This window comes from Mesocricetus auratus, unplaced genomic scaffold, assembly GCF_017639785.1.
Source record: "Mesocricetus auratus isolate SY011 unplaced genomic scaffold, BCM_Maur_2.0 Super-Scaffold_100055, whole genome shotgun sequence".
In the NCBI taxonomy this organism is placed as follows: Eukaryota; Metazoa; Chordata; class Mammalia; order Rodentia; family Cricetidae; genus Mesocricetus; species Mesocricetus auratus.
Window position 1 is genome coordinate 3,918,824 of NW_024429232.1, and position 27,913 is coordinate 3,946,736.

The window sequence follows — 27,913 nt, forward strand, 5'->3', positions numbered from 1 at the left end:
TCGCTACCTGTACTTCTACTGCTCTGGATAATCTCTCTAAAAATTCAGTGAACCTTTCCCTTGGGCCCTGTAATACCTTGGTGTAGGGTTGCATTATCTCTCCTGTTTCACAAACCTTATCCAAGGCATTTAAAGCAGCTGTACGGCACAAAGACAACATGTGCTCATCATATGCAGATTGAACCTGCGTGTCAGCGTAAGGACCCTCCCCAAGAATCTTGTCTTGGGGTACTTCATGACCGTTCTGTAATTCCTGAATTTCTATAGCTTTTGCTTCTTGCCTCCATCTCCATTGAATTTGACAAGAATTTTCGAGCACTGCAGAGGCTAATTGGGCCCAGTCTTTTGGGGTTACTTTATTTACAGTAGCCCATGAGGTTAGGAGCTCTCTGACAAAGGGAGAATGAAGACCATACAAGACAATGGCCTCCTTAATATTCTTTAGCTCCTTCATCTGTATAGGCTCCCAGTGATAAGCAATGGGACCATTGATTGTTTTTTGTTGCTGGTTTTTCTGTTACAGATATTGGAAAAACCATAGGGGAACACATAGCAACCTTAGGGAAATCATTCCGGCATTTGAGAAGCTTTGGGAAACTCCTGTCCTGACCTGTTGCCTGTATTTCTGATTCTGAAGTATCAGATTGAGTGTCTTCTAAATCCTGCAGTCTATTCATCATTGTTTCTCTGAGCTCTTGAAGTTCTTGGGACAAATAATTTTCTAAGGACATCATGGAATCTTTCATTTTTTTACATTCATCATTTACATGTGATTCCAAATTTCTAATATTCTCATCCTTAGAAAGTACTTCAATAGCATGTAAACTGCCTTCCACAAATGATATTCTATCAGTTAGTTTATCATTGCTCTCAGACATGGAACGATTCTTTTCTGTTAGCATTTCAATTTTATGTTCCAGTCTTTGTAATTTGCTAGTGAAATCATCAAACATGGAACCGTGTTTTTTGTTAAATATGTTCCAATTTTTCAATTCTATCTGTGGAACACATTTTTCCTGAAAGTAATTCGATTTTGTGTTCCGTCTCTTTAAACCTGTTCGTCAGACCTACATTATCATTTTTAATATCCTGAATATTTTCTACCAACCCTTTCTTACTCTCCTGCAATGAATTTTGCATTTCCTGAATCCTTTGTATTAAGATTTCAAAACTATCCTGCGATGACTGTATGACCTGTATAAGTTTATTCCTATTTTTGAGCCATTTCATTAACAAAATTATATTGATTATGAAGCTAATAATCACCATCGTGGGTAGGAAGTACCTTTCAGGTAGGTCCTCAACCCTTTCTAAAATCCCCTCCATATAAAAAACAAGAAAATTCTGAACATCCTGCATCATAATGTTAGCTGTTGACATTGTATAAAGCAGTTACATTTGTTACCAGTGGAGTAATTCAGGCCGAAATCAACAGGCTGCCAGCGAAAGAGCACGTGGCCGGAGTCAGCAGGCCGCCAGTAAAACAGCACGTGGCCGCGAGAGAAATCTTGGAATACCGTCTAACCTTACCGGCAGGTAGAAGGTGCTGGTTCCTGGCGGCAGGAATTGTGCCTTGCCGAGCGAAGTGGTGAGGAACTTCGTGAAAGGAGAGTCCACGTGTGCCTGGTCGGGCCGAGAGAAGCCGCTTTTCTGGGCGCCTGGATCCGGATTCCAATCCCGCTCCCGACACCAAATTGTAGGCTTCAATGGACGAAGCCGTTTCCTCTGCCGAGCCGAAAGCCGAACTCCAGGAAAAAGAGCGAGACTTCCTGTGTGCTGTCTTTTATGCCTTCCCCCGTAACGACCCCTAGCCATGCCCAAAAGTGGGCCTGGCTAGTGACGTAGTTCCGCCTACGTACGTATACGTCTTTATGTCCAGCCGTATACGTCTTTAGTCCTGCCTAAAGTGGGTGTGGTTAGCGGTGTGGTAAACCGCCCTTTTATTACCTCATCTGTATGCGCCTCTAATAAGTCACATGTTTAATGGCGGCATTAGACTTCCTCCTACAGGAGTCAATTCAAGTTTAGTAAGAAAAAGAAACCCTAGCTGTCAGATGTGAGAGGTGGCAAATAGTCAGCAGTGGTGGCACGCCTTTAATCCCAGCACTCGGGAGGCAGAGGCTGGCAGATCTCTTTGAGTTCGAGGCTAGCCTGGTCTACCGAGCGAGTTCCTGGACAGCCAGGGCTATACAGGAGAAACCTTGTCTTGAAAAAACTAAAATAAATAAATAAATACAATAAAGAGGCGCTAAATACAGCATCCAGAGTGTGTCTTACGGAAAGGACTAGGTGACTGGCTGATGGTGCCACTCCCTAAGTGCACAATTTGCCAGCATCAGTTAAGGAGCATCCTTTAGAGTCACCTCAGTGGCTCTTAACCCACTGCTCTCCCATTCCGCCTCTTACAACAACCTATTTTGTTTTCTTTTTTGGCTTTCGATAGAGTTTTGTGTAGACCTAGCTAACTTTGAGCTCCTGATCATGCTGCCTCAACCCCCCAAGCCCTGGAATAACAGGATTGGGCCACCACCCCTGGCTCCTGCAGCCTGTTTCTTGTGAGTGGTCTTCTCAGTGAGGTCAGGCTCTTCATTTGCTCTCATGAATTCAAGCTTTAATTTCTCTTTCTAGACCACCTTGTTTCTTTAAGCTTGGATCCAGGGCTCTGATGCAACTGAATTCAGGAGGAGCACAGAAGGAAATATAGTGGGGGAGATATGTACACATCTTGAACACATGGGCTGCAGGTACTCAAAATCATGTATGTCCACAGCGTGCAGGACCAAGGCCGGATGGTGGAAGAATGGGTGTTGGATGGGTCCGGCTTGGGACCACATCCCCGGCCAGCACTCCAGGAAGTACAATAATCCTGAATTTAAACTTACTATTCTAGTTCATTACAAAGGCTTATCACAGTGAGAAAGAAGAAGCCTATCTAACAGTGGGCTTGAGTAATAATTTCAACCTCTCTGACACACAGTATGTGGGTTTCCATTTGTGTTCCTGCCCACAGCGAGCCTGGAAAAGGGAAATACAATTTTGGAAGAAGTCAAATAGTTGAAATTTGGATGAACTGTAAGATAGCCACAGAGAGGGTTTCAGGGACGTGATAACAGGTCAGAGGTGGTCAGGGCTAGATGGAAAAGATCCAAAAGGCGTTGATAATTGAAGTTATGAGAGGGGTTAAGAACGTCTGGGGAGAGAGTACACAGTAGGAAGAGACTGAGTGGCGAGTACCGAGTAAGAACAGGGAGAGAAGTCAGCAGAGGAACATACCCAGATGCAAAGGAAATGTCAAAAGTTTGCTGTCTGGGAGGCCAACGGCAACTTCAAAGGAAATGGCATCAGCAAGGTAAAGGCTTTCACAATAGTCGAGCAGGAAAGGTGCTGAGTGTACTCACAGCCTTTACTGAATAATGACTCTAATAAAAGTGATTTCAACCTCACGGAGAAAGGCTGACCAGAGTGAGGTAAAGTATGAGTTAGAAGATAGAACAGGGCTGGCAGGGTGCCTCTGTGGGAGATGGTGCTTGCTGCCAAGCCTGATGACCTGAGTTCAATCCCACATTCCACACTCTGAAAGGAGAACTGACTCCCACAAATTGTCCTCTGACTTCCACACTCATGCTGTGCTGTAAATGTATGCATATGTGCTCTCTCTCTCTCTCTCTCTCTCTTCTCTCTCTCTCTCTCTTTCTAATATAAAAACACTTTTAAAAGAAAATAGAAAAACAAAGTTCAAGAAGCTTGGCTTTGAGATTTTATTACATTTCTCATTGCTGTGTCAAGATCAACTTGAGGAAAAAGGTTTATTTTAGTTTATAGTCTGAGCATATCACCCATCATGGCAGGGGTGAGATGTAATTAGTCACATGTATCCCCACAGAGACAACCGCTGGTGGTCAACAAACAAGCTTGCTCCTTGAATTCAGTCTAGGACCCCAGCCCTCGGAGTAACGCGATCCACATTCAGGGTTACACACTCAGTTAATCACCTTTTGAAAGCCCTCACCCACAAACCAAACGTGGATTGTCTTTTGTTGTGTTTTGTTTTTTGTATTGAGACAGTCACTCATGTAGTCCTGGAGCGCATGCTGAAGATAGCTTAACTTCTGACACCCTGGCCCCACTTCCTGAGTGGTAAGGCTGCTGACATAGTCTCCATGTGCTGCTCCCGCACCACAAGCCACTCCAAGGTATCAGGAAAAGAGAGACAAGACGTCCATTTGTTTGTCCTAAGAGAATGCATGTGCTGCCTTTATTGCCAGGAGAGAGTGTGAGTGTGTGTGTATCTTCATTGCAAGTGCTAACCAGTCTCCCTTGTAGGAGGGAGGAGCTTTATATACAGGTTTACAGCACGGTGGAAAAACCCCAGGTAGAACAGACTGTGTTTTCCTCCTGCTAGATGTTGATGTCAGAGTGTCAAGGCCAGGGCAGTAAGCCAGGACTAGAAAACAGAAAGCACTTGGACTGGAAAACAAGTTGCACTTGTAGACTGACCAGCAACTCACAGAGACCCCATGGGGCTGGGGCCCAACATCTCCCCCCTTCTTTATATATAAATTAGCACCTATCTCAGGTGACGAGGACGTTAGTATACTAACATTTATAAACAATATTTGGGAATGTGGGCATCGTTCTTTCCAAACTACTTCCTGCTGTTAAGGGGCGCTGAAATACCATGGGGATCAGGACAAACAAAATAAAACAAACCCCAGAAACCTGTTGACGTTCTTGTTTTTGTGGTCTGTAAGGCTGCATCATCTCAGCTGTTTTAGGTGTTGGATCACCTGGGCCACTGCTTCAGGTGGTCTTGCTTCATCAAACCGTATTAGTCTGGAAGGAACCCACAGCTTTTTATGTTCTGTGGAAACAAAAGCAGAAATTCCTCTCCCAAGTAACCTGTCCTTATATTTAAATTTAGAAGTCAAAGCATTTTCAAAATATGTAAGTTGGATTAATTTAGCAACATTAATAATCAAATGTCTTTTAGCAGTTTTTGTTCCTTTCTCAGCAATTAAACAATTTAAAGACACCACAACTGTACACAGTATCCAGACTCTCTGTGTATTTTCCATTCTATATACTTTTATCTTTTCCTTTTCTTTTACTTAATACCAGTACCTCCTTTATTAACTGTTACCAATTTTCAATTCACCCACTTTTAATCCATCCTCCAACTGAGGATGATCTCTCAGGTTCCCCTTTCTTTTTTTTTTTTTTTTTTTTTTTTTTGAGACAGGGTTTCTCTGTGGCTTTGGAGGCTGTCCTGGAACTAGCTCTTGTAGACCAGGCTGGCCTCGAACTCACAGAGATCCGCCTGCCTCTGCCTCCCAAGTGCTGGGATTAAAAGGTTCCCCTTTCTTTCCTGACCTTGGTGTCAGGCGAAGGCCTGGAGATTTAATACAATACACCTTCTCCTTAGAAGGTGATCTCTAAAGCAAAGCATGGAGATTTGACCATTCAATTTTACTGTTAGAAGTTGAGGTACCTGTTATTAAATCGTTTCTTTTTCAAGTCTCTCCTCTCCCGAGTCTTCTTTATGGCCAATCTTTCCTAGTCTTTCCAAGTCTCTCTTGATCTTGGTGGAACCTCCAATTGTGGCACCAGCACCACAAGCAACTCCAAGGTATCAGGGAAAGAAAGACCAGACATCCACTTGTTTGTCCTCTGGGACACTCTGGGTGTTTCCTGATCCAGTCAAGCTGACTATGGAAATTAACTTCACAGGGGTTGTGGGTGCTAGAGAGAGGCGAGACTCCAGAGTTTCTTTTCAAGATGACAGCAACCTGAATTTGTTTACATTTGGAAGGAACTAGGGGACACTTTGATAATGAACAAAATGAAAAGGGAGCTTTTTAGGAAGCGTCCTCAACTGAAGGGAAGGAAGAATGAACAGAATTATAAGTGTGGATGCTGGCTGAGGGACTTGAGACTGGTGACTCAGTTTTCTCTGTGAACACTTTTTTTTTTTTTGGTTTTTCGAGGCAGGGTTTCTCTGTGGCTTTGTAGGCTGTCCTGGAACTAGCTCTTGTAGACCAGGCTGGCCTCGAACTCACAGAGATGCGCCTGCCTCTGCCTCCCAAGTGCTGGGATTAAAGGTGTGCGCCACCAACGCCCGGCTTCTCTGTGAACATTTTTCAAGAGCAAGGATAGAGCCAGGCATGGTGGTACACACCTTTCTTGCCAGCACTCTGGAGATGGAGGCAGGCAGATCTCTGTAAACTTGAGGCCAGCCTGCTACAGAGTGAGTTCAAAGCCAGCCAAGATTGCACGGTGAGGCCCTGTCTCAACGAGGCTGGAGAAATGGCGTCTGAAATAAAGATGGGAGAAGGAACTGAGAGGGAGCCTGGGAGACTCGTTTGGCTGCGTAGCGGGCTAAGTGGTTCTCGCCATTTGTAAGATTCCCAAAGGCATGCGCCACCCACCTCCCTGTGCCTTTTCTTGTAGCATTTTGTAACCTGAGAGCAGGCATCTTACACTGCGAGGGTTTAACAAGAGTGTAGGCTCACGACAGACGGCTGGCTGGGAGGAAGGGCCGACCGGGAAGGCTGTCAGAAAACAGCTCTTCAGGAGAGTTGCCAAGGGCTTTCAGACCTTAGCTCCGCAGCAGGGAATGGAAATAGAACCAGACAGCATTCAGACTGCGGGACCTCGTCCTCCCGGGGACACCGGGCTTGCCCGGACGCTCGCACTAGGATGTCTCTGGGACACAAATGGGTGCAATGCTATGGGAGTAACAAAAATGAGGGCTGACGCCAGGTGTGCAAGACTCCAAAGCAGTGGCTGGCATGCGGCCCCTGCTCCCGGGGGTCAGATCCAGCCTCTCCACAGGGAAGGAAAGTCACAGAACCACACTGGGCAACACTGCAAGACCCACTTCAGAGAGACGAAGGAAAAGGAAAGGTGACAGGTGGCCAGAGAAGCGTAGGTCAGAATGACGGACAAGGGGAATAAAATGGCTAACAAGTCCATGCTATGACTGTCACCTAGCCCGGTTCCCACTCCTTCATGCTCCTCCTGGGCATCTAAGGTTACCTTTGTGCCAACTGCCTGCTCTGATGGACGCTTCCTCCAGCCTCCAGCAGGGGGCAGGCTTCCCCCGACTCTGCCTCCCCCCCCCGGAAAGAACCTGTAGAGTGGCTACTTGCCACCACCTCCCAACCATGTCCTACCGTCTCAGAACTTTAGCCTTGTCACAAGACCTGTCTCTGCTCTGAAACTCGTCTTTTGTGTTTTTGTTGTTGTTTTAGGAGCCTGTTCTTGGATCACAAAGCAGTCCCTCCTAACTCTGCTGCCTCAGTACTCAGATTCCCACACAGAACACCCTCCCACAGCATACCCCAACCCAGAGACCCTCTTGCCCCCAAGACTTCTACCCAAAGACCTATCTGAGGATTCTTTCTCAGCACCTTCCTTCTCAGGATCCTCTTATAGGACCCTCCTCCCCTCAGTTCTCCGCCCCTCAGGTCCCCCCTCCCCTCAGGTCTCTCCCCTCCCCTCAGGTCCCCCCTCCCCTCAGGTCCCCCTCCCCTCAGGTGTCCCCCCTCCCCTCAGGTCCCCCCTCCCCTCAGGTGTCTCCCCTCCCCTCAGGTCTCTCCCCTCCCCTCAGGTCCCCCCTCCCCTCAGGTCTCTCCCCTCCCCTCAGGTCCCCCCTCCCCTCAGGTGTCTCCCCTCCCCTCAGGTGTCTCCCCTCCCCTCAGGTGTCTCCCCTCCCCTCAGGTGTCTCCCCTCCCCTCAGGTCCCCCCTCCCCTCAGGTGTCTCCCCTCCCCTCAGGTCTCTCCCCTCCCCTCAGGTCTCCCCTCCCCTCAGGTGTCTCCCCTCCCCTCAGGTCCCCCTCCCCTCAGGTCTCTCCCCTCCCCTCAGGTCTCCCCTCCCCTCAGGTGTCTCCCCTCCCCTCAGGTCTCCCCTCCCCTCAGGTCTCCCCTCCCCTCAGGTCTCTCCCCTCCCCTCAGGTGTCTCCCCTCCCCTCAGGTCTCCTCCCCTCAGGTCTCTCCCCTCCCCTCAGGTCTCCCCTCCCCTCAGGTCTCCCCTCCCCTCAGGTGTCTCCCCTCCCCTCAGGTCTCCTCCCCTCAGGTGTCTCCCCTCCCCTCAGGTGTCTCCCCTCCCCTCAGGTGTCTCCCCTCCCCTCAGGTGTCTCCCCTCCCCTCAGGTCTCTCCCCTCCCCTCAGGTGTCTCCCCTCCCCTCAGGTCTCCTCCCCTCAGGTCTCTCCCCTCCCCTCAGGTGTCTCCCCTCCCCTCAGGTCTCTCCCCTCCCCTCAGGTGTCTCCCCTCCCCTCAGGTCTCCTCCCCTCAGGTCCCCCCTCCCCTCAGGTGTCTCCCCTCCCCTCAGGTCTCCTCCCCTCAGGTCTCTCCCCTCCCCTCAGGTGTCTCCCCTCCCCTCAGGTCTCTCCCCTCCCCTCAGGTCTCTCCCCTCCCCTCAGGTCTCTCCCCTCCTGCCCTCAGGTGTCTCCCCTCCCCTCAGGTCTCTCCCCTCCCCTCAGGTCTCTCCCCTCCTGCCCTCAGTTCTCCTCCAGATAGGATCCTCCTTCCCTTGATTATCTCTCCCCTGAATACTTTCCTTTCAGCTGCGCTCCTTGGTTTTTCCCGCCCTTTCTCCATCCCTCCACCTCTCTAGAAACCGCATTTGAACATCTTAGCTAGGGTGGCTCCTTTCCTTCTCAATCCTCCCTTCCGTCAGACTCGGCCTGCACCCCTAATGTGGTTGCCCCACACTCTTCATCCTATCCCCCCAGTGCTGTGACCCCATGGCTGCGCTCCCAGCCCTAGCCCTGCTGCAGCCTGTCTGGGTGGAGAGAGCCACAGAAGGGCGGGGTGGGGTGATGGGTGTCCGTGCGTCCGGAGATGGAGGGCAGGGCTGGGAAAAGACAGACACGGGGGAGAGCTAGGGTTAGGCATGGCAAGCTGTAGTCATACGTCCTAAGACACTGTTTTCCTTTTTACCCCCATTGGCTGATTAACAAACGTATTTTTTTTCTAATTCTAGATGATTAAAGTAACCACACACTCAGCGAATCTGAGCTTTCTGATTTTTATAAGATTCTAGTATGGTACCAGAACGTAGCCAGCTTTTAAGTTCACATATCCCAATCAACAGATGCAAACTCTAAGAGTCTCAGGCGTCAATGGCTTATACATCTTTCCTTAGAAGCAAAGGGGAGGCCTGAAATGTCTCAAAGGGGGTGTTAGGTGGGAAAACTCACCTCACACACAGTTCCCCAAATTCAGGCTTCTCTATCTCAAGGCTGCTGCGGTCTCTTTGGTGATCCTGGTTAATGCCCAACCCTGCAGATGTTACTTCTGTGCCAGTGTGGGCAGGTTCTGTGCCTGCTGAGCCCGTGGAGCTTCCCGGGGACACTTACTTGTCTGAGACAGAAATGCCCGTGACCCAGATGCAGCCTTTTCTATAATAACTTCATAAACATGTAATTCATGCCCGGCAGTGGTGGCGCACGCCTTTAGTCCCAGCACTCGGGAGGCAGAGGCAGGGGGATCTCTGTGAGTTTGAGGTCAGCCTGATCTACAAAGTGAGTTCCAGGACAGCTAGGCTGTTACACGGAGAAACCCTGTTTCAAAAAAGCAAAACAACAAAAAAGCAGCTTTAATCCTTTAGTGGGGCGCACTGGCTTCCATGGCCTTCCTGGGCACTTGGGGATCCACGTCTGTGTGATGACTTCAGCTACTCTAGACACTGTATGACCATCGTGGTAACTGGTCCTTTCAAGGATTGTCCATGTTATGGGGCTTGTGACTGATAGTTTTTGTTTATTCACCACTTTGCAGACCTTTGGGTTTGAGTTATCTTCTCTCTTAAGCTTCTATAAACAATGTTGCTACGGGTATTGGTGAGGCGAGCACTGGACATTGAATCCAGGGTCTCAAGCATAAGAGGCAAATTATACCCCTGGCCCCATATATAAGACGCATTTGAGAACAGATTTCTTGGGCTGGAGAGATGGTTCAGTGGTTAAGAGCACTGACTAATCTTGCAGAGGTCCTGAGTTCAGTTCCCAGCAACCACATGGTGGCTCACAGTCATCTGTAATGAGATCTGGTGCCCTCTTCTGGCCTGTAGGCAGACACGCCTACAGAACATTGTACCTTTTTTAAAAACCAGATTTCTCTCTTTTTTTATTACAATTATTTATTTGGAATGGCTTACATGTGGAGGTCAGGGGACAAACTGTAAGAGCCCATTCTATCCTCACACCATGTGGGCTCCAGGAATTGAACTGAGGTCATGCTTGGCTGCAAGCACTTCACCTTTTGAGCTATCTTGTTGGCCCTAAAAACAGATTTCTCTAGTGGGCATTTTGAAATAAACAGCTCACAGCGATCTCCCCCTTTGTGTCCTTTTTTGCTCTAGAGTCCTCTAGAGACTGTTTCTACATTGCATTTATTTATTTACTCACATGTATGAATGTCTTGCCTGCATGCATGTATGTATGTATGTTTACCATAGCATGCCTGGTGCCTTTGGCAGTCAGGAGAGGGCCTCGGGTCCCCCAGATGGCTGTGAGCCGCCATGTGGGTGCTTGAAGTTGCAAGAGCAGCAAGTGCTCCTATCCACTGAACCGTCTCTCCAGCTTTGAGATTTCATTTCTCGGGACGCAGATGGGAGCGCCGACATTAGGTTCTCAAAGGGTACTGATTGCCTTTTGTTGGTCTTTCTTGTTTTAATGTGAAATGACAAACTACTTTTTAAATATGATTTTAGTCTCCACTACTGTTTATTAGCTACAGTCCTTTCTCTTTGCTTTTCGTTTGTGCTTGCTAAGGGGAGGCGTCCACACCACGGCACACCTGTGAAGGCCAGAGAGTGAGTTGCATGAGGTGGCAGCTCGGCTGCAGTCGCCTTCACTAGCTAACTGTCTTGGCAGTCTGCAAAGAAACGGTTTCTTGGTTGCTGGGGTTTTTTTGGTTTGGTTTTTATTTTTGTTTGTTTTGTTTTGTTCTTTTCGTTTTTTTCAAGTCAGGGTTTCTCTGTGTAGCCCTGGCTGTCCTAGAACTCGCTCTGTAGACTAAAGTGACCTTAAACTCACAGAGATCCGCCTGCTTCTGCCTCCCGAGTGCTGGGATTAAAGGTGTGTGTCACCACCGGCTATCGAGAGATAAATTCTTAAGCTGTTTTATTCATGTCATAATTATGGGGGTGGGGCAAGAAAAGTCAAATTTGCATATTGAAAGTAGTGAACACCTGTCTGCAATTCCAGTTCCAGGGCAGCTGACACCCTCATACAGATATACATGCACGCAAAACACCAATGCACATACATACAAATTTTAAAAAGAAAATGAGAATACACACACAAAACTGAAGATAATATGTATTGTTAATTCACTTATTTCATCAAAGTCCAGGTTTATTCACTATTTTATTATATTATATTTTTGCAGTCCGTTGCATCCTTTTCATCCTCATTTGAATAGATGTTTGGTACCTTCTGTTGCTTCCCCTGCCAGCTGTTCTGCTAGGAAGCCTACATAGAAAGCAATTATTAAACAGCCCTAAACCCAGAACTCAGGAGGCAGATGTAGCCAGATCTCCATGAGTTCAAGGCCAGCCTGATCTACATAGTAAGTTGCAGGACAGCCAGAGCTATATAGTGAGATCGTGTGTCCCACACTCACAAAAAAAAAAAGAAAAGAAAAGAAAAAGGAAGGAAGAAAAAAAGAAGCTGGGCGTTGGTGGTGCACGCCTTTAATCCCAGCACTCGGGAGGCAGAGATAGGCAGATCACTGTGAGTTCGAGACCAGCCTGGTCTACCGAGTGAGTTCCAGGACAGCCTCCAAAACAATACAGAGAAACTCTGTCTCAAAAAAAAAAAAAAAAAGAAAGAAAGAGAAAAGAAATGGTTTAATTGGGCTGACAGATTCAAAGGGTTAGAGTCCATGAGTCCATGGTGTTGGAGCAAAGGCATGGATTCGGGAGCAGCTGAGAGCTTACATCTCAAACAGCAAGCAGGAGGCAGAGAGCTCACCAGGAGTGTTCATGGAAGTTCTTTGAAACCTGAAAGCCCATCCCAGTGACACACCTCCTCCAACAAGGCCACACTTAATGCATCCCAAAACTTCCACCATGTAGCAACCAAATGTTCAAACATAAAAGCCTGTGGGGGCCGTTCTCATTCAAACTGCCACAGGGCCTTTTAAATATCCTTTAAGGAGAGGCCAGACCTCATAGGAATCTCACCATGTGATCACTCACCATGTGACATGGTATAGCAGAAACAGACAGAGGGTACTCAGGCTCTGGGGGGCCACGGTTCCTCAATTCCTGCCCTTTTCCCATACACTCTTCACACCCACCTCTGCCGCCACTTGACAGCCCTTCAAGTTTTTCCAGACAGGGTTTCTCTGTATTGTTTTGGAGACTGTCCTGGAACTCTCTTTGAAGACCAGGCTGGCCTCGAACTAACAGAGATCCACCTCTGCCTCCCGGATGCTGGGATTAAAGGTGTGTGCCACTACCACTGGCTGTGTTTTTTGTTTTTGTTTTTGTTTTTTAATTACATTGCATAGTTGCAAAGATTCCTCTGCACTCTGTCCCATGCAGCAACTATGTCTCTAAAGGGATTTCTCTCCCAAAAGCAGTCATTAAGGAAAGTCAGCTCCAGAAGTCAAGGAGAATAAGGTCTCAGCCCCACCCTCTCCAGGAGTCCAAGAATAGCCAGCAGTGATTCTGGGCCTCTGAGTCATGACTGTGGCCATCAAGAAACCCATCCCAGCTCATGTCCACGATGTGCCGCCCTAGGTCACATGAGACTCTTATCTAATTAGCACTACCAAGTGGGAGGCCAGACTCACTCCTCCCGGTCAAAAGCAGAGGGCCAAGTTAGCTGCCTGGGAGGCCAACCACTGTTTGCTGCTCTCCTCTGTGTGTGGGCTTGGCAGCTCATTTTGGTGGACACAGGTGGAGGGCAGGTTGGAATGCCCTGCGGCTTGAAGGGCCAGTGGTCTGGTAAGAGTCTAGGAGTTCTGACACAAAGAGGGCAGACCCACATCCAAGACTCTCTTAGGGTGGCGCGGGAAGCCCTCTGGCAGCCCACAGGTGCCCTCAGGCCAGGGCATTATCATCCAGCCTACCTAAGGAACGAGGCTACAAGATGGCGGTCAAACCCGCCAGCTCAGCATCCCAGACAGGCATCCCCACGAGTGCCTCCCACTTGCTTCCGGAGGGACTCACCTGCTCTCTCTGTATCCACAGGTGTGTTCCTGCCCCCATCCCCAGCAGCCGCAGCGGTAGCAAAGGAGCCAGGCATGGAAGACATGGGGATGGTGGCCCTGGCCCCTTTGGCTGACATGCTGAATAGCTCGCAGCTCAGTCCTGCAGGAGGCACCCTCATGAACTCCCTGGTGGCCCCCCTCAACCCGCTGCTGTCCGGCCAAATGCCCTTGCCGCAGAGCAGTCAGTTTGCCAGTCTTGTGCCCTGCCCCCTGAGCAGCCACCTGGCCAGTCCCCTCGCAGTTTCCCCAGGGGCCACCTTGGCCAACTCTTTGGGCTTACCCACGGCTGGACCCCTGAGCAGCCACCTGGCCAGTCCCGTAGCTGTACCCCCTGGGACCACTCTGGCCAGCTCACTGGGCCTGACCTCGACTGGCTCCCTGACGACAAACAGCCGGCTGGCAGGCCCGGTGGCTGTCTCTCAGAGCAGCCCCCTCATGGCTCCCCTGGCTGGCCCGGTGGCAGTCTCCCTGAGCAGCCCCTTGCTCTCCTCCACGGCTACCCCTCTAGGTGTTTCTCAGAACATACTGCCCAATGCTATAAACAACCTAGGGCTGGCAGAGGCCCCAAGGGTGCGGCTGGCAGAGCCACCCCGAGGAAACCTCACGGGAGCCTCAGCAGGTGCAGGGCCAATCGCCACCTCAAGAGGTAATTGGTACAGGGTGGGGCAGCGGGGCAGTGGGGCATCCTGGGTAGGCCCATTCCTGCTCCCGTCCTGCCTCCCTCTGACCCCTCCTCTCCTTCACGTCACCAGTCACCGGTGAGCACCCCCAAACGACGCAGGACTCAGAGCCCCTCAACATGATGTTTGTGGGTCCACCCCTTCAGACCTCCACTCCCATGAGCACCACGGTCACATCCGGTCCCACGACAAATTTTTATGCCACCTCAGATACTCGGACCCAGACTGGTGTCCTCCAGGGACAAATGGCCCTTACTTCTGTCCCAAACTCCCCGACAGGCTCTCTTGCTAGCACAGCCCCCAACCCCGCCCCGACACCTGTCCCCCAAAGTGCTGGAAACTATTCCCCTTCAAAAAACTCCCACTCCAACTCCACCACCAGGGTGCACCAATCCCCTACCCGGCCCGTGCCCAACCCACATTCTCCTCCACGCAACCCCCACTCCCCGCCCCGCACCTCATCCTCCCCGGCTTCAGTCAATGACACCCGGGGTTCACGCACCATGGAACAGTCTCGGAAGAGTGTCCTCGAGGTGGAGCGGAAGATGGCCCACCGCAAGTCTAACAAGTTCACTGACAGTCCCCGAGGTCAGTAACACCACAGAGGCTCAACACGAGTCTGGTGCCAGCTCCCCTGTCACACACCTGGACTGCTAACCGCGGCCCTGCTAGTCCCTTCGCTTATTGCTCAGCGGAGACCTTCTGTCATCCGCAGACTCAAAGCAACTGGCCTGGGAGAGGCTAGTGGGGGAGATCGCCTTCCAGTTAGACAGAAGAATCCTGTCCAGCATCTTCCCGGAGCGTGTGCGCCTCTATGGCTTCACTGTCTCCAACATTCCAGAGAAGATCATCCAGGTGTGTGGCTGTCCGTCTCCTACACATTGTCAGAGGGGCCTTCAGGGATGCGGCAGCGAGCTGAGGGGCAGGGCGTCTAAGGGGGCTCTGAAATGGAGGGAGCTCGGGGTTCGGTGCAAGCAGCTGACAAGGGTCCAGAGAACCTGGTCATGGGATCCCATGAGCAAAGGACAGGGACAAGGGGCATCCCTCTCCTGCCTCCAAAATGGCCTTGGAATGGGCAGCTCTAACCCTAGGGGTTGAGCCAGCAACCCAAAGAATTCTATGGCCTTCCCCTTCAGCATCCCCAAAGCTCACTGGGGACCACTGGGGGCCACGGGGAACACTACCCTAGAGCCCACTGAGTAGGTGGAAGCTTTGTTGCCAGAAGGCCTGATGCTTACGCTAATGTGTCCTCGGATATGGCCGCAAAGCCTCCACCCATTGACAAAAGGGAGTTAGATGTTTAAAAAAAAAAACAAGACAATAAGAAACAAAAAGCTGGAGTGTGCCGGGCGTTGGTGGCGCACGCCTTTAATCCCAGCACTCGGGAGGCAGAGGCAGGTGGATCTTTGTGAGTTCGAGACCAGCCTGGTCTACAGAGCGAGTTCCAGGACAGCCTCCAAAACCACAGAGAAACCCTGTCTCGAAAAACCAAAAAAAAAAAAAAAAAAAAAGCTGGAGTGTGTCACCGCACCCCTACAACCTACAGGTGCAGATGTCATTGGCAAGGGGCAAGGACTGGGGACTGAGTCTGCACTGGGCTGGACACCCAGGAGAAGTCTGTTCAGACCTGTGCCGAGAGAGACAGCAATGGCATGTTCCTGTCCCTGCATAGGCTGTTTGCGCTTCTCTTGGGGAATGGCTTCCTTGTGTTGGTAGCTCCCTTGCCACCGCACCAAGTGTACGCACCGCCGTCCGGCCAGGGATGACTTTTGATTGCAAGGCTGATTCTCAGTGTGCCTTTTCCTTTACTAAAGTTTCCTTTGATGTAGATGCTTTGTTTTTGGTTTGTTTGGTTCTTGGCTTTTTGAAACAGGGTCTCACTGTGTAACCCTGAATGGACTGGAAATTACTGTGTAGCTCTGTAGACCAGGCTGCCTCTGCCTCTGCCTCTGCCTCTGCCTCTGCCTCTGCCTCTCTGCCTCTCTGCCTCTCTGCCTCTCTGCCTCTCTGCCTCTCTGCCTCTCTGCCTCTCTGCCTCTGCCTCTCTGCCTCTCTGCCTCTGCCTCTCTGCCTCTGCCTCTGCCTCTGCCTCTGCCTCTGCCTCTGCCTCTGCCTCTGCCTCTGCCTCTGCCTCTGCCTCTGCCTCTGCCCAGCTAGATGCTTATTTTAATTCAGAACAGTCAGTCTTTGCTCATGTTGTCTCAATTAAGAAGTATTTCCCAGCCTGGTGGTGGTGCAGCACACCTTTAATTCCAGCACTCGGGAGGTAGAGGCAGATGGATCTCTATGAGTTCGAGACCAGCCTGGTCTACAAGGGCTAGTTCCAGGACAGCCTCCAAAGCTACAGAGAAATCCTGCCTCAGAAAAAAAAGAAAAGAAATATTTCCCTAGCAAGGCAGTGGTGGCACATGGCTTTAACCTCAGCACTCAGGAGGCAGAGGCAGATGGATCTCTGAGTTTGAGGCCAGCCAGGTCTACAGAAGTAGTTCCAGGACAGCCAGGACTACCCAGAGAAACCCTGTCTCAGAAATAAAAAAAAGAAAAAGAAAAAAATATTTCCCTAGCAGAAAATCCAGGCAATATTTTGTATTCCATAGTTAGTATTTTCTCCCGAGGGTTTAAAGTTTGAGTTTTTAAAAATCTTAGATTGGTTTTTCTTTTGTTATGTGTATGCTTGTATGGGGCAGGGGTGACTGGTGTGGGTGCTAAGACTCTCGTCCTCTGGAAGAGCACTCAGTGCTCTTAACTGCCAAGCCATCTCTCCAGCCCTTAAGTTTGGTTGGTTGGGTGTGTGTGTGTGTGTGTGTGCCTTTTTTTAAATCTCTGGTTCTTCCATAAGTGATCATGGTAGAAGTAGAAGGTAGGGGACATCCTCTCCCAAGCGTGAAAACCCCTGACTAACTCTCCAAAGACCACCAAGACACAGTATGCCCATTGCGTTAGGATGACTCCAGGGCTAGAAGGATGAGAGAAAAATGAGGAGGAAGCAGAGGGCTGTGTCGACATGATGGTAGCAGAAACTACACGCCGTTTTTGAGGGGCACAGCTGTCTATGGAGATGCACCTCACGGATGTTCGCTAATGGGGCAGTCAGCGTAGACTCTTAAAGCTCAGGGCTGCCAGGGCAAGGAGGGGTTCCCAGTGCCCGCAGTGTCCCTCCCAGACCTGCATCTACCAGGACTCTCTGGTAGGCCTGGTCCCAGCCTCCCTGTCCATTTGTTCTATGACAGGACGTCAGTGTTCCTGGATGCTAGTAGACAGCCATCAGCCAGAAACACAACCAAAGAGGGCCCAGTGAGCCGGGCGTTGGTGGCGCACGCCTTTAATCCCAGCACTCGGGAGGCAGAGGCAGGCGGATCTCTGTGAGTTCGAGACCAGCCTGGACTACTGAGCGAGTTCCAGGACAGCCTCCAAAGCCACAGAGAAACCCTGTCTCGAAAAACCAAAAAAAAAAAAAAAAGAGGGCCCAGTGACAGCAACAGAGACCACGAGCTGCTAAGGGGCAGCTGACATTGTGGGGGCATGGGCCATAGCTCGGGTGGAGAGTGCTTGTCCAGTGGTCCTTCGTGGATTAAAGCCCTGGGCTTTACCCCAGCACGCGAGCCAGACCCCTCCTTCATCTCTTCTATTGTCTTAGCTCTTTCCTTTTCTGCTCTAGGATCTGCCCATCAAGTTCCAGGAAATTAGTTTATGGGTGAATTAAACAGATAATTTCTAGATTACACATTTTATTTTATTTTACTTTTGGAAACATGGTCTCATGTGTAGCCCAGGCTGGCCTTGAATTCGCTTTATAGCCAAGGATGACCTTAAATTTCTGAGACTCCTGCTTCCGCCTCCAAGTCCTGGAATTAGAGTTGTGTTCCACCGTGTCTGGTCTTCTGAGATGCTGGGCTGCTCGTCACAACATGCTTGTCCCCCTGCCAGGGGCCTCCACCATCTCTCTCAGACTCGAGGTCTCACCTTACTTCCAGCAGCGGTGACCCAGACTCTCTCCTTCTTCCTGGGAACGACTCAGTTGAAAGCCACCTGCAGACAAAGTGGCCTCCTGGGGCTAGGCTGGCCTTAAGTATCACAGCCAAGTCTCTCCGTGGAGCCCTCTCCAGGACATTTGGTCACATTTGGAAATCACGAATTTACCTCCTGGCTTCAAGGGCTCTCACCCATCTGGTTGGCCTTTGGTTGAGTCATACCTGCATCTGATTCCACTCTGCACAACCTTTATTTCCCGTTTCCCATGTATCTGTTTCTATACCCCAATGTCAGGAGTTAGAACCCCTAAAGTCCACCCAGACCTGCGAAAACTAGTCAGACCTGTGACTGTCCCGACAAGCCATCTGCTGCTTTCCACGCTGTCCAGGTTCAGTGAGTTGAACCCTGACTTTCCCCTGAATCTGGCTGCTTATTTTTATTAGATCATGCAGTTACACTATCTTTTGGTTTGGGACAGTTTCGTTGTTGCTAGTTTGGGGGGCTTTTTGTTTGTTTTTCTGTGTGTCCCTGGCTGGCCTAGAACTTACTATGCAGCCCAGGTTGGCCTAACATTTACAGTCCTCCTTCTGCCTCCCCCTCCCAATTACATAGACTACAGGCACACATCACTGTGTCCAGTACCACTGTGTCTTTTTTCTATGTTTTATTATTTGTATTGGTGTGTGTGTGTGTGCGTGCGTGCGTGCGTGTGTGTGTGTGTGTGTGTGTGTGTGTGTGTGTGTGTGTGTGTGTGTGTGTGCTTGGGGTCAAACCCAGGGTGTCATGTGAAGACCAGTATTCTACCATATCTTAATTCTTTCCTCATCACAAATGACATCGGTCACATCTTTTTGCAAATTATATAAAGCAGTAGATGGCACGGCAACCTTCCCTTTATCTGTCTGACAAGAACGCTAGTCTCTTCATTGTACTCCCACCTACCCAAAGCATTCTCTTTCTTAGACAAATCATCCAGTGCGCTTGGTTGCAAACAACAACTGATCCAAACAGATACGGATTCATTATAATATTAAGGTCCTCAGCTCCAGGAAGGACACGGAATTTATCTGCTGTACTGCACAGAAAGAAAAATGTTAACACATCAAGGGGCTTTCCTAGTGGACACACCATGGGCACCAGTCCCAACACAGCATATAGATACCGAGCCAGGTGTCCCCAGCTGAATGCAGCTGTCCCTGAAGAGCCAGTGACATGTTCACGGTACTCCCTGGAGACCCGCCTGCCTTCTGTGTTTAAGTGTCTCTCTCACCTGCCCGTCTGCGTCCTCTGCCTTGGTAGAAACGTCGGTCCTTTGGCTACAGGGGGTGTCAGGGAAGGTGGCATCCAGGAAGACCTTCCTGTCCTGTTTTAGGACAGTGTCTGTAATTCCAGGTTAGGAGCTTTCCATTAACTCTTGGAAAAGCCTACAAGCTCTGGAGTCAGGCCCCCTCTGGAGGTCCTACCTCCCTGCCCTCCGTCCCTGGTAGCTTTACCTTCGTCTCACGCCTGGCACGGAACAAACAGTGGGACGGGTGTCTCTGCAGGCTTTGGGGCGCTACCGGGCCTGCCTGAGTTGGGTCTTGGTTACCTCCACCTCAGGCTCAGCCCTCTGGACCATCTGGGTGCCCCGGCTGCTCCTCCCTTTGCGCTGTCTTAGCCATAGTTAACCATTTCCTTCCCTCGGCCTCTCTTGCCCTTGTTCTTCCAGTCTGCCTGTGATCCAGTGGTGTGTGTGGGGGCCGGGGAGGTTCCTGATGGCCACTTTCCCAACAGGCCTCTCTAAACCCCAGTAACCACAAGCTGGATGAGGACCTATGCCAGACACTCACCCAGCGCTACGTGAGCATCATGAACAGACTGCAGAGCCTGGGCTACAATGGACGGGTGCACCCAGCTCTGACAGAACAGCTGGTGAATGCCTATGGCATCTTGCGAGAGCGGCCTGAGCTGGCAGCGTCTGAAGGTGGCTCCTACACTGTGGACTTCCTGCAGCGTGTGCTGGTGGAAACTGTGCACCCCAGCATGCTCACCGACGCCCTCCTGCTGCTCTCCTGCCTTAACCAGCTGTCCCACGACGATGGCAAACCCATGTTCATCTGGTAACGTTGGTGCCCGGCTGGCCCAGGCTCACTTCGCCCTGCAGGCCGTCATGCATGGCCATTAAAGTTTCCCGAGACACAAGTTACTCGGCCCATGCCACCACCTCATCCAAACCAGGGCAGGGGAGCCAGGGAGATGGCAGCCCCTTACAAAGACATCCAAGGTCTGGGAAAATGACAGGCCCTATCTAGCCATGGGGGCTCTGGCCGGGGAACAGAGAACGTGTGTTGGAGAAGGGGGGAAAGGATGAATGGGCTCATGGAGTATTGGAATCAACGTGTAGCCTGAGGTTGGAAAGGCCATGTGTGTGGTATTGCTGGAAGAGTGTAGACCGAGAATGGGTTGGTTCATAAGAAGGGCAGTGGGAAAAAGCCTAGAACAGCCTCTGCCCTGCCTGAAGGTACAGGTACCAGGGCTGTGACAACAAGGAAAGGAAGCTGGGCAGTGGTGATGGCCGCCTTTGGCCCCAGCACTTGGGAGGCAGAGGCAGGCGATCTCTGTGACTTTGAGACCAGACTGGTCTACAAAGAGAGTTCCAGAACAGCCAATGCTACACAGAGAAACCCTGCCTCAAAAAATAAAAACAAACAAGAATAAAGAACCAAGATCTTAGATAACTAGTCCTTACCAGTCAATGAACAGGAGAGCCTTGGGGTGTGGATTCAAACAGGAATCTTCTCAGTACCAATAAAAATTCCAGGAACAGAGTGGTGTGGGGTTGCTGGAAGCCTATAGCTCGATACCCAGGCCCCTTAGAGCTTGCCACCTTCTACCCTGACCACTCCCATTGGAGAGACTTTGGGAACCCAGTCAGACAGCTCATTAAAAGTTGCCTCATCAAAGTGTCCCCACAACTATCCTGGAAACCTGGGTAAAGACAGGTAGCCAAGACAAATCTGATAGATAACTTAAGAGACACTTATGGTTGACATCAGGGTGAATGCTGGCTCACAGCTGGAATTAGGGAGGCAGACTTCCAAGTAAGACAGAGAAAAGTCTGTGAAAGCCAAGGGACAATGTAAGAGCTGGGCAGTGGTGGCACGAGCTTTTGATCCCAGCACTCAGGAGGCACAGGTGGATCTCTGAGTTCCAGGCCAGCCTGGTCTACAGAGTGAGTTCCAGGACAGCCAGGGCTACACAGAGAAACCCAGTCTCGAAAAAACAAAACAAAACAAAACAAAACAAACAAACAAAACTAAAGTCTGTTAGAGTGCTCATAGAATGAGGAACCTCCTTTTACCTGGCTCATGTGTCCTTAAATTGTGGAACTAACGGTCCCTCCCCCGACTGGAAGCTCCTAAGTCACAGACACTATTGGTGTTGCAGGCTATTGGTGTTGAATCTTTGCACTCAGGCGCTAGGCACAAGCACCTGCCTGCGGTGTAGCCAGACTGAAAGGGGAGGGGAAGGCTAGGCGGAAGACAGGCACTAACTTTTTCTCGAAGCCCTAAGTGGACCCGCCAGGCGCAAGGATACGGCGGCCGGGTGGGCGGGACTGTGACACCTGGGTGTTTTTTTTTTTTTTCTTCCCAACCGTCAGAAGTTCTGAGTGGGTGGGGCCAATGCCCAGAACTCAGGCTCCCGGGGCACACAGGTCCTTACTAGCTGCACGCACAGGTTGTGCCACCTGGTCTTGACCTCCTGCAGCTCGTGCGAACTCTTAAGGATTCAACTCACGCTGGCCGGAATGAATCTTCCTGACGTTTCGCGGCGAAGGAGCCCTGTGCGCCACGAACCCTCACTCGACTGGCCCCCGACACCCGACGCCCTGAGGCCCTCACCCTTCCCGCACCCTGCGCTACAAGCCCTCTACAGCTTATCCCGCTTGCTGCTCTTCCCAGCCTACTGGTCTCTGGACCAGCTGCTGGGCTGCTGGGCACCAGTGGCACGATCCAGCAGCTTGGGGTGGCTCAAAGTCCTGGCAGGAAGTGGGGCGGCATTGCTGTCGCTGATGGTAGCTGGCCTTCCCTTGGCGCTGTTTGGCCTTGTGCTCTGGCTGCCCCTACAGGTGTGGCGCCGCCCCTTCTGCTATCAGCCCCCTCCGGCCTGCTGGGTGTGGCCACAGCCCTGGCACCCGCCTGCTGAGCGCGTGCGCTGCTTTGTCTTCTTCACTGCCAATCTATGCCTGCTCCCTGATGGGCTGGCTCGCTTCAGCAACCTGTCGCACAGCCAGCGGCGCGCGGAGGCCATTGGCACCGCACTGCTAGGTGGCCTTCAAACCTCACACTATGGGGCTATCGGATGCAGCCAGTCGCTGCCTGGGGTCCCTGGTGGTGTGCTGAGGGCCACAATACCTACGGGTTTGGACTTCGTGTGCCTGCAGGAGGTGTTCGATCTCCGCGCAGCTCGTCGTCTTGTGCGCGTCCTGGTGCCAAATCTGGGCCCGGTGCTATACGATGTAGGCACATTTGGCTTCATGCCTGGGCCGTACATCAAGGTACTGGGCAGTGGGCTTCTGCTGGCATCGCGCTACCCGCTGCTGCGTGCCACCTTCCGTTGCTTTCCCAACGGTCGTCGCGAGGACGCCATGGCCTCCAAAGGTCTACTATCCGCCCAGGTATTAACGGGCTGCAGTGAGAACCCGGGTAGGCAGTGGATCTAACAAGTAAGAAAGCTGGAACTATGGGTGGTGTTGCAGGCACAACTGGGCTTCCTGGACGGGCGTCGAATCGTGGGATACCTTCATTGCACACACTTGCAGGCACCCGTTGGTGAGCTCTACAGGAGGGGTTTTTGGAATGTGGGCAGCCCCTCTTCTCTCCTGTGAGGGCAGCAGGACCCTGACCTCACCACTTTTGTCCTTACGTCTCGATGTTTATTTTCTGAACCCAGACATGCCAAGTAATGCCTGGGTGGGTTTACAGATCAGGATATGGTCTCGTATCCCCACTCTGGGCTAAGCCAACCCCAACTCTCCTCTTAGAAGACGGGCATGTTCGCTGCAAACAGCTGACGCTGCTGCTGGAATGGGTGGAGGAGTTTGAGGCTGAGAGCCGCCAGAGTGATGAGGCCGTAGCCTTCAGTGTCCTCCTGGGAGACCTAAACTTTGACAACTGCTCACAAGGTGAGAAGCTGGGGTTAGGCGGAGCCCAGAGACGCAGCTCTGCCTGCTAAGAACACTTTACTTCTACAGATCACGCAGAGGAGCAGGGGCACAAATTCTTCAGCTGTTTCCAGGACCCCTGCCGGCTAGGCACCCGCCAGGAGCAGCCTTGGGCCTTGGGTACTGCTTTCTGTGAAGGCGGGCAGAGCAGGTCTGTGGGATATCAGCAAGGCTGCCACTGAACCCTGCTCTCCCCACAGGGACGATTCTGAGCACTTCTATGCTACACCACAGCATTGCCAGCTCCCCAGAGATGTTGCGGAGGTAAGTCTTAACGGGGCGCTGCTAGGCAGGCCAGCCGGGAGGAACTGGCCTAACCTGGGTGATTCTGTCCCTCTCTCAGGGCCCTGGAGCAGGAGAAAGGGCGCCGCCTCTACCTGGCGGGACCCCCCTAGTGGAAGTCACTCGGGTAAATCCTGGCAGGGCAGGCGCCTGGACTACATCACCTACCGCGGGATTCCTGATAGTCGCCTGCATCCAGTAAGAGCCTGAGCGGGGGAGGGGGGGGGGGGGTGTTGGGTGGGTTGGGCTTGCTCAAACTAAAAACAGTTCTCAGCTTGACTCCTGTCCTGCAGGAGGTGGAGCAGGTGACTTTCAGTACTGCGCTGGCGGGGCTCACGGACCACTTAGCTGTGGGCCTGAAGCTTCAAGTTGTGTGCTCCTGATGCCGGCACACAGACGGATGGATGACTAGTGAGAAGGAACACCATGAGGAGCTGATCCCAGTGACCGTGTGACTCCAGAGGTCTTTATTGTGGGGGCGCTCACACAGCTTCCTGGGCACGGCGATACTCATACACACTGCCACGCTCTGGGAAGGCTGCAAATAGCGGGGGCGAGCCTGGTGGTGGCGCTGGGTCCTCCGGGTCTCCGTAGCCCCCACCGCCAGGGGTGTGAAGGCAGAACACATCCTGTGAAGAAGAGCAGGTTCAACACAGGTGTGGCCGTGTCTCAGTAGGACAATCATTCGGGATCACAGAGGCCACTACCAAATTAAAATTTTGCAAATCTCTGTTCACCTCACAGGCTGCGTCTCTTACCCCGGGGTACACGGTCACAGATGTCTTCCCACCCAAATTCACCGTTCGCCCATCCTTTCTGATTAGGAGGTTTAAGCCTCGTGCGCCAGGCTCTCCCCCTACCGGAGGAGGAAACAAGGAATTGGGGGTCAAGGGAGACAGGGGCAGGAGGTGGGGAGATGGGATACTGAGGTAGGGGCAAAAGACGCCAGGAAGGGCTGGGGAGCCACCTACCGTGGAGGCCGTAAGGCTGGAAGGCCCGGCGCTCGGTGAGCACGGACAGCAGCGCCTCTTCCCGAAAGACCAGCTCTCGGACTACACCATCACCTCCCCGGAAGCGGCCTCGGCCCCCAGAGCCTGGCCTCAGCTCAAAGCGACGCAGGATAACTGGGTACCTGCGCAGGCAAAGGGCACAGCTAGGTGAGCGTGGATTCATCTCTCAAGTCAACTGCCTAGCACTGCAACTGCAGCTCAGCTCACCGGCTCTCCAGAATCTCTGGGTCCGTGATGCGAGTGTTAGTCATGTGACTGTGTACGCCACTGCGCCCATGCCAGCCAGGTCCAGCGCCCGTACCACCAGCTACTGTCTCATAGTATCCCATACGGGCATTGCCCAGGGTCACGTTGTTCATGCAGCCCTGGCAGAAGCAGGGGACAGTATCTTGTCACTATGGGCATCCATCCCACCACCTGGCTCTCCAACAGCTCCCAGACCTTTGCTCCACCACACCTGGGAGGCTGCACAGGCCCCAAAAGCCCCCAGAATGACGTCCACCACTCGCTGAGATGTGAGCACGTTGCCGCCCACCACTGCTGCCTCTGGGGATGGGTCCAAGATGGAGCCTTTGGGAATTACTACCCGCACAGGAGCCAGGCAGCCCTAGTGAATGAACAGGGGGATCAATGAGTACTGGCTACCACTTAGACTCAGATAAAAATTCCACTACCCTAGGCTCTGTTTTATTGGGCTGCCTTTGTCTTCAGGCAAACCGCAGGGTGACCTCAGACTCCACCTGCTGACCTCACAGCACACCCCCACAAACCTGGTTAAGTGGGATGTCACGGCCCACTAGACAGCGCAGGCAATAGATGAGAGCAGACAGCGTTATGGCTCGCGGGGCGTTGAGATTGCCAAACACCTCAGACCCAGAACCACTGAAGTCAAACACTGCACTGCCCTACCCAGGAGGGAGAAAGGTGTGGCAATCAGCAACCAGCCACACCCAGAACCACACCCAGAGCCAGTGCCCTCCCCACTTCCCTCACATGCTAACCTGACTGAGGTTGATCTGAACACTCAGGCGGATGGGAGAGCCGTCATCCATGTGATCCTCTGCAGATACCTCGAGGGGCAGGCCCCGGGCCTGCCGGGAGGTTCCAAATGCCCGAAGCATGTCTCGAACTGCTAGTTCAGCGTTTGCCTAACAGGGATAAGGTTCAGCCCAGCCATGCCGCCAGCAGGGTGGCCCAGTTACCTTGGAGCAACCACAACCCTCCCCCACGTGTGCTGCTGTCCGCAGGCCTACCTGAATATAGCCCATATAGGCCTGCACCACATCCAAGCCGTACTGCCCGATCAGTTCTCCCACCAGCTGGATGCCCTTCTGGTTGGCAGCCACCTGGGCACGAAGATCCGACAGGTTGTCATGCAGGTTCCTGGTTCCACTGCAGCCAGAGATCTTGCCCGGTGCCCGCAGGGCCTCTGTCACCGCTGGATAGACAGGGTCACAATGGAGTCACCTTCCATGACCTCGGGAAGAGGTACCTGTGCCTGCCGGCTCCACACACACACATACACACACACACACACACACACACACACACACACACACACACACGCACTGGGCACTGGGAGCATGCTATGGACCTTCCACTGACTCCCCACCTCCCCTGTGGTAAACTCCTGGACTCCATCCTCCTGCTGAGACCTCTTGTGCGCTTTGGCAAGTGCTGATGACTTCGCTGGAGGCAGCTTGGAAGAGGGTGGGTTCATCCCTTAGCAAACTCATTCTTCTGCCTTTTCTAGCTCTCCCTGTACACCTCACAGGAAAGCCAGTCTCTCTCTCACACACGCACGCACGCACGCGTGTGCGCGTGCGTGTATATTGCCCTGTCTGCCTACGTCCTTCCCACTCCCACTGGCCTCCTAGCACTTCAAGAACATAAGGCACCACAGGGCTGGGGACAGCCCAGCAGATGTTCTTTTTTTTTGGTTTTTCTTTTCTTTTTTTTTTTTTTTTTTTTTTTTTTTGGTTTTTCGAGACAGGTTTCTCTGTGGCTTTGGAGGCTGTCCTGGAACTAGCTCTTGTAGACCAGGCTGGCTTCGAACTCACAGAGATCCGCCTGCCTCTGCCTCCCAAGTGCTGGGATTAAAGGCATGCGCCACCAATGCCCGGCCACAAGGGGGCTCTTAACTGCCTGTAACTCCAGTTCCTGAGGATCTTATACTCTCTCCCAGTCTCCAGGGACACCTGCATACTTGTGGAGCGCATAATTGCACTCGGGAAAACACATACACATAAAAAAAGCCAATTGGGGGCCTCTTGTTCCTGTCCTCTTCCAACAAGTTTCCCTCCCAGTCCTGTAAGCTGTCTAGCCCAGGGACTATACCACACCAGGGGAAACCTCACTTCCAGTCGTGGTCATGACCTTCTCTGAGGTCTGCCGGCCACCTGTGCCCTCAGCCATGTGTTTAATTACCACTTGTGTCTCCACGGTCCACCTCAGCTCCCAACGATCAAGGTTATTCTATGTATCTGTGGCACCCGGAGTGGCCTGTGGCCCTGTAACCCCAAACCTCAACTCCAAGAATTTCTTTTTGCACTCTCAGACCCCTATGACCTCGGAAGAGGGCTGTCTCTCCAGTGCCTCCACCTTGCCTACAGCTGTCTGTGCTGCTCAGTGCAGTCTCCATCTGTAGCCGTGTAAGCTTGACCCTGCAATCTCCAGGCTGTATCACTGTTCCCGCATAGTCCCGCCCACCCAGCAGGTGGCTACAGCTGTCTCATCTGGCTGACACCCAAACCCCGACAGGGACCCTGCAGCCCCAACACTCAGTGTGGCCTGTAGCAGTGGCCAACCTTGAGCTAAGTCTTCTACCTTGTGTCCCCCTTGGGTGTCTTGGCCAACTCCCCACCCCAAAACCATCTTCAAGGAGACCGTCTTTGGTCCAGATGTTAAGTCATCTCAGCTCTTCTGCATATCTGAGGTGATTTACAACTGCCCTGAGAGGTCACCCCTCTCTCTGCCAATCCTCAAGGCCTGAGCTGATGTAGCAGGGTACCTCAGTTGTGTGTCAGAATCCTGCCCGACCTGGCCCTTGGCAGCAGCAATGCATCCTTGCCTGCCGAATCCTCACTGCGCCCCTTCTCCAGCTCACCTTCTTCCTGGAAGACGCCTCCCTGGACCAGTTTGAAGGACAGAAAAACGGCACCCTCCTGCTGCAGTGCGGTCGAGTGAGGGGGCATAGAGCCCGGAGTGATGCCTCCAATGTCTGCGTGGTGCCCTCGGCTAGCCACATAGAACACGGGCCGTGTCTGACCCGGCCAAAACACCTAAGTGGGGAACGGAAACTGTCAGGGGCACCAGAAGCCTCCGCCCCTCTGACGGCAGCCAAGGCAGCCAGCACTCCTCACCCACCGGTGTGATGACAGTCAGATCCGGAAGATGGCTGCCCCCTGCACTGGGATGGTTGCTGAGCAGCACGTCACCAGGACGGAGGTCAGCTCCCAAGTGCTGAATCTGAAAACCGGAGGGAGACACACGCAGAGTGGAAAAGGAAAGAGAAGTTGTGGGGAAGGGAGCAGGCAGAAAG

At 52.1% G+C, this 27,913-nt stretch overlaps 3 protein-coding genes and 1 long non-coding RNA gene across 9 annotated transcripts in view; 2 read left to right on the forward strand and 2 right to left on the reverse strand.

The window, feature by feature from the left end:
• Spatc1 (spermatogenesis and centriole associated 1) overlaps window positions 1-20,053 on the forward strand; it is a 29,271-nt gene extending 9,218 nt beyond the window's left edge. For both annotated transcript variants that reach the window (XM_040736469.1, XM_040736470.1), the window contains exons 2-5: window positions 13,206-13,871; window positions 13,978-14,493; window positions 14,621-14,760; window positions 19,651-20,053. In XM_040736469.1, the coding sequence (XP_040592403.1) occupies window positions 13,206-13,871; window positions 13,978-14,493; window positions 14,621-14,760; window positions 19,651-19,980 (1,652 nt within the window). In that variant the 3' untranslated portion in view covers window positions 19,981-20,053. The remainder of the gene's footprint in view (window positions 1-13,205; window positions 13,872-13,977; window positions 14,494-14,620; window positions 14,761-19,650) is intronic.
• On the reverse strand, window positions 17,649-22,373 carry LOC110339289. Of its 2 annotated transcripts, XR_002381406.2 has the most exons (5): window positions 22,276-22,373; window positions 21,454-21,698; window positions 19,148-19,257; window positions 18,820-18,952; window positions 17,649-17,934 (listed from the first exon to the last, which is right to left on the reverse strand). It is a non-coding gene; the product is annotated as an uncharacterized LOC110339289 (long non-coding RNA). The 2 variants fall into 2 exon arrangements; XR_005873414.1 differs by lacking the exons at window positions 19,148-19,257; window positions 21,454-21,698.
• On the forward strand, window positions 21,661-24,092 carry LOC101838101 (sphingomyelin phosphodiesterase 5). The gene is given in 8 exon segments (XM_005085986.4): window positions 21,661-22,534; window positions 22,616-22,688; window positions 22,901-23,041; window positions 23,111-23,200; window positions 23,281-23,344; window positions 23,424-23,466; window positions 23,468-23,560; window positions 23,656-24,092. Coding segments are annotated over 8 exon segments (1,464 nt in total). The 5' UTR covers window positions 21,661-21,664; the 3' UTR covers window positions 23,746-24,092.
• The window catches only part of Oplah (5-oxoprolinase, ATP-hydrolysing), a 34,987-nt gene continuing 30,880 nt past the window's right edge, over window positions 23,807-27,913 (reverse strand). For all 4 annotated transcript variants that reach the window (XM_040736468.1, XM_040736464.1, XM_040736465.1 and 1 more), the window contains exons 18-27: window positions 27,739-27,840; window positions 27,479-27,653; window positions 25,626-25,810; window positions 25,374-25,520; window positions 25,143-25,277; window positions 24,830-24,979; window positions 24,580-24,737; window positions 24,334-24,494; window positions 24,121-24,218; window positions 23,807-23,991 (exon numbers count right to left, since the gene is read on the reverse strand). In XM_040736468.1, the coding sequence (XP_040592402.1) occupies window positions 23,845-23,991; window positions 24,121-24,218; window positions 24,334-24,494; window positions 24,580-24,737; window positions 24,830-24,979; window positions 25,143-25,277; window positions 25,374-25,520; window positions 25,626-25,810; window positions 27,479-27,653; window positions 27,739-27,840 (1,458 nt within the window). In that variant the 3' untranslated portion in view covers window positions 23,807-23,844. The remainder of the gene's footprint in view (window positions 23,992-24,120; window positions 24,219-24,333; window positions 24,495-24,579; window positions 24,738-24,829; window positions 24,980-25,142; window positions 25,278-25,373; window positions 25,521-25,625; window positions 25,811-27,478; window positions 27,654-27,738; window positions 27,841-27,913) is intronic.